This window comes from Nuphar pumila, chromosome 5 (assembly GCF_984573655.1).
Source record: "Nuphar pumila chromosome 5, dmNupPumi1.hap1.1, whole genome shotgun sequence".
Classification (NCBI taxonomy): Eukaryota; Viridiplantae; Streptophyta; class Magnoliopsida; order Nymphaeales; family Nymphaeaceae; genus Nuphar; species Nuphar pumila.
In genome coordinates, this window is record NC_143253.1 from 98,721,656 (window position 1) to 98,725,469 (window position 3,814).

Here is a 3,814-nt window from a genome sequence, read left to right on the forward strand (position 1 = left end):
ATAAAATATTAATTAGCCTTTGAAAATGTCATGATAAAATCGTGAGATTTTTTTTTTTTAAATATGGGTGATGTTTGTGACTATGGCTTGAATCATAGGGGCTATGACCAGACATAATTGGCACGTTACCGTGGCCGTCTTTGATTCCGACACCATTGCCCGAGAGCTAAAATTGGGTGGGGTACCAAATATATGGGGTTTGGGTTGGACATCAAATATCTAACTCTTATGAATCTGTTCAATTGGACCCATGGGTCTGAATTGAAACCCGATATGGGTCCAATTGATATTGAAAACTCATTACACGTTAAACAAGATTCTTTTAGGTAATCCTTTTTAGATTTGCCCATATGTTCCATTTATAGTTTTGGATATGGAGAAGGACCATGATCCTGATTTGTAATTAACTAGACCTGATTAAAGTCTAATAGAGGTTGAGCCTGAGCATGACCCACCTAGTTCCACCAATTCTACCTGTGGTAGGACTGGCAAACAAGCCGAATGAACCAAATAATAGAAATTGGACTCTAATCTTAGTGACTCAAGCTTAAGCTGGCTCATTTTAAAAAAGTACATTGTTTCCAAGCTGTAAGTGATAGGATTTGAGTTCCAAACTTATAGACCTCGAGCTAAAAAAGCTTCAACCTTCCGTACTTTATTATATAAAATATATTTATTACTAATCAACAAGCCAAGCCGAGCTGAACACTTGTTGTTTGTGTTCACCTTCAACTTGGACCGATTCGATGCCAAGTCGAATCAAACGAGTCTAAGGAAAGGAGTGGCATTTACGTTATTTACAAATACAGTAAAGGTAATTACAAAAATCTCGATCTCGAACCAGATCGCACCGCTCTCCCTGAAAAAACGCCACTATTTCACAATCACCCGCACCTGCTCATGTCACTGAACCACAATGCTCGCACCCATCTTCTTCTTCCTCCTCCTCCTCCTCCCCTTCCCCTTCCCCTGCGCTACGGCCGCCCGGGAGATCCTAACCCTGACCCTGAGACCAAGCCCGATCCCACCCACTGACCCATGGGCGAAGCTCTCCCGGCTCGCGGCCTCCTCCCTCGCCCGAGCTCACCACCTGAAGCTCCCGCACCACCCGACGGAGCCTACCCCGGATGCCGCCACCGATCTCACTGCCAACCCGGTCTCCCCACGCAGCTCCGGTGAGTACGCCCTCACCCTAAGGTTCGGCACTCCTCCCCAGACCCTCTCCTTCGCCCTCGACACGGCCAGCAGCCTCGTGTGGTTCCCTTGCACCTCGAACTTCCGATGCCCAAATTGCCCCTCATCAACCTCCGGAATCCCCTCCTTCCTCCCCAAGTCTTCCTCCTCCGCCCGATTCGTCGGCTGTGCTAACCCCAAGTGCCGGTGGATCCACCGCCACGTGCCGGCCAACTGCTCCTCCGCCGCTCCCTGTCCCCCCTACATCCTCCTGTCCAGCTCCGGCATCACCGGCGGCGGCCTCCTCCTCTCCGACACGCTGTGGCTACCGGGGAAGCCCCCGGTGGCGAACTTCTCTGTTGGCTGCTCCGTCTTCTCCGACCACCGGACGACCGGCATAGCTGGTTTCGGACGCGGGCCCCCCTCGCTTCCGTATCAGCTGGGCGCGTGGTCCTTCTCCTACTGCCTCCCCTCCCACCGCCTCGACGACGTCCCGGGGGCCCATGGGACGCTCGTCCTCGGCGACGATCCGGCCGCCAGAAAGGGGCTAAACTTCACGCCGTTCCTGAAAAATCCGGCGGCCTTCGGCGCGTATTACTACGTCGGCCTGGAGGCGATAACGGTGGGAGGGGTGGCCGTCGCGGTGACGCCTCTGGGATCCGACGGTAACGGCGGCGCGATCGTCGACTCCGGCACGAGCTTCACCGTCGTGGAGGCCGCCGTCCACGAGCGGCTGGCGGCGGAGTTCGCCCTCCAGGTACGGGACTACCGCCGCGCCGCGGACGTAGAGGCGAGATCGGGGCTCCGGCCGTGCTTCGACGTCGCAGGCCGGAAGTCGGTGGCGATGCCTGAAATGGCGCTCCGTTTCGGCGGTGGCGCGGTGATGGCGCTGCCGCTCAAGAACTACTTCTCGTTCGTGGGGGCGACGGACGCCATCTGCCTGACGGTGATCGGAGACGGTGGCGGATCCGTGGGGCCCGCGGTGGTGCTGGGGAATTACCAGCAGCAGGATTTCTATGTCGTCTTTGATTCGGCCAGAGGGAGGATGGGGTTTGGGCAACAGACCTGCCAGGGGTAGAATGGTCATTTTCTTTTGAATTCGCAAGGAGCGTCGATGTTAGATATGGAGTTAGCGGACGTGATTTCTTTTGGTTCTCGATATGTAACCGATGTCAGCATTCTAAAAAAAAATTCGCCATATTTTCAAAGGCTGATATTAATTTATATGTGTACCTTTCAGACGGTTTATTTGACAAAGTGTCTCATGCCCTTTTAAAAAGCATACTTGTATGTATTTAGGGGTGTCAACCGGTCGAGTTTGGTTCGGGCTCTGGTTAAATCTGGATCCTATTTTCCGGTATAATATCGGGTTAGGACTTGGGTTTAATCAGATCCACTATAAGAGAAGCCATACCCGGACCCTACAAGAACTAAATAAACCATACCGGATAAAATAATATTTTTTTTATCATTTTTACATTGAAAATTTGCGGGTCTTAATTGGAACTCAGGTCGGGCCCAGGTCAGGTATAAAAGTTTACAAACTACACCTGGATCCATTTATTAATCGGCCTTTCAGGTCCGGACCCTGGTCTTAATCGGGTCTTCTTATTTATCACCATACCAGTACCCTATAGGGTTTGGTATGGATTTACCCGACCCATTGACACCTCTACTTGTATGTGATTTTTTGTTTAATTTAAACTCTCAAATGTGATTGATACAATTTATTTAGTATAAAACATGTATTAGTTTAAATATTTTCATGTTTAGATGAATTTTTAGCTTAACAAAAAAAAAAATCAATAGTTCATATTACACCAAAAACTTGATCAAGTAAAAAAACAATAATTTTATGCAAGTTGTTTATGGATGGAGAGTGAATCCTCTTGCAACCGTCGCTTCCTCCCAGAGGGAGATGAAAGATATGACACATCCCATAGTTTGGGACCGCTGACCCCTTTCCCGTTGGTTCGCTCATGGGCCAACATTATGGAAGGAACCATGTCCTTTGGTTTATCACTGAAATCTACCATGGTGCAACATGGTGAGAACATGCACTTGGAGATCTCCACATAGTGACATGATGAAATGTTGCTCCCTTTCAAGTGGTCCCTACTGGCTGGATTTTCGGCGACATTCTTCGAAATCATATTGAGTATTGATATGCCTTTCAGAAACTCAGGGATTTAAATGTAATTGGGATAAGAGTTAGGAGGGAGTTTTATTATGGGATTAAGAAACTATAGAAGAAACTATAAAAGGGGAGGTTTCCAACCTCCTCCCACTCTCTCTTGAATTCTCTCTCTTGCCTACCTCCTCCTCCTCTCTCTCTCTCTCTCCCTTTTTATCTTCTTCCTCTCACACGCCCCTCATTGGAGTGGTGTTTGAAGGTTGGTGTAGCTATATCTTGATGGTACATACATAGGAGGAGAATTTCAGTTGGTGTTCATGATTGCAGGAGAGTATTTTTTGATTGATTTTATTTTTATTTTAAGGTAGACACACTGTAATCTTACATGTGTGTATGAGGCTAGATACATGAGCATGCTATGGGAAGATCCTCAAATGTGTATCAACATTCATATTAGCCTAGATTCACTTAGGAACTGATATGATTTTGAGTATGAAGATTTTTAAT

The 3,814-nt window shown here is 48.1% G+C and overlaps 1 protein-coding gene across 1 annotated transcript; it reads left to right on the plus strand.

The window, feature by feature from the left end:
- Positions 1-916: 916 nt before the first annotated feature.
- On the plus strand, positions 917-2,390 carry LOC149837892 (putative aspartyl protease At4g16563). Its single transcript, XM_090007528.1, has one exon. The coding sequence runs from the start codon at positions 917-919 to the stop codon at positions 2,249-2,251; it is 1,335 nt and encodes a 444-aa protein (XP_089863654.1). The 3' UTR covers positions 2,252-2,390.
- The last annotated feature ends 1,424 nt before the right edge of the window (positions 2,391-3,814 follow it).

Coding starts and splice junctions, on each gene's coding strand:
- LOC149837892 (XM_090007528.1), top strand. CDS start 917: ATGCTCGCACCCATCTTCTTCTTCCTCCTCCTCCTCCTCCCCTTCCCC.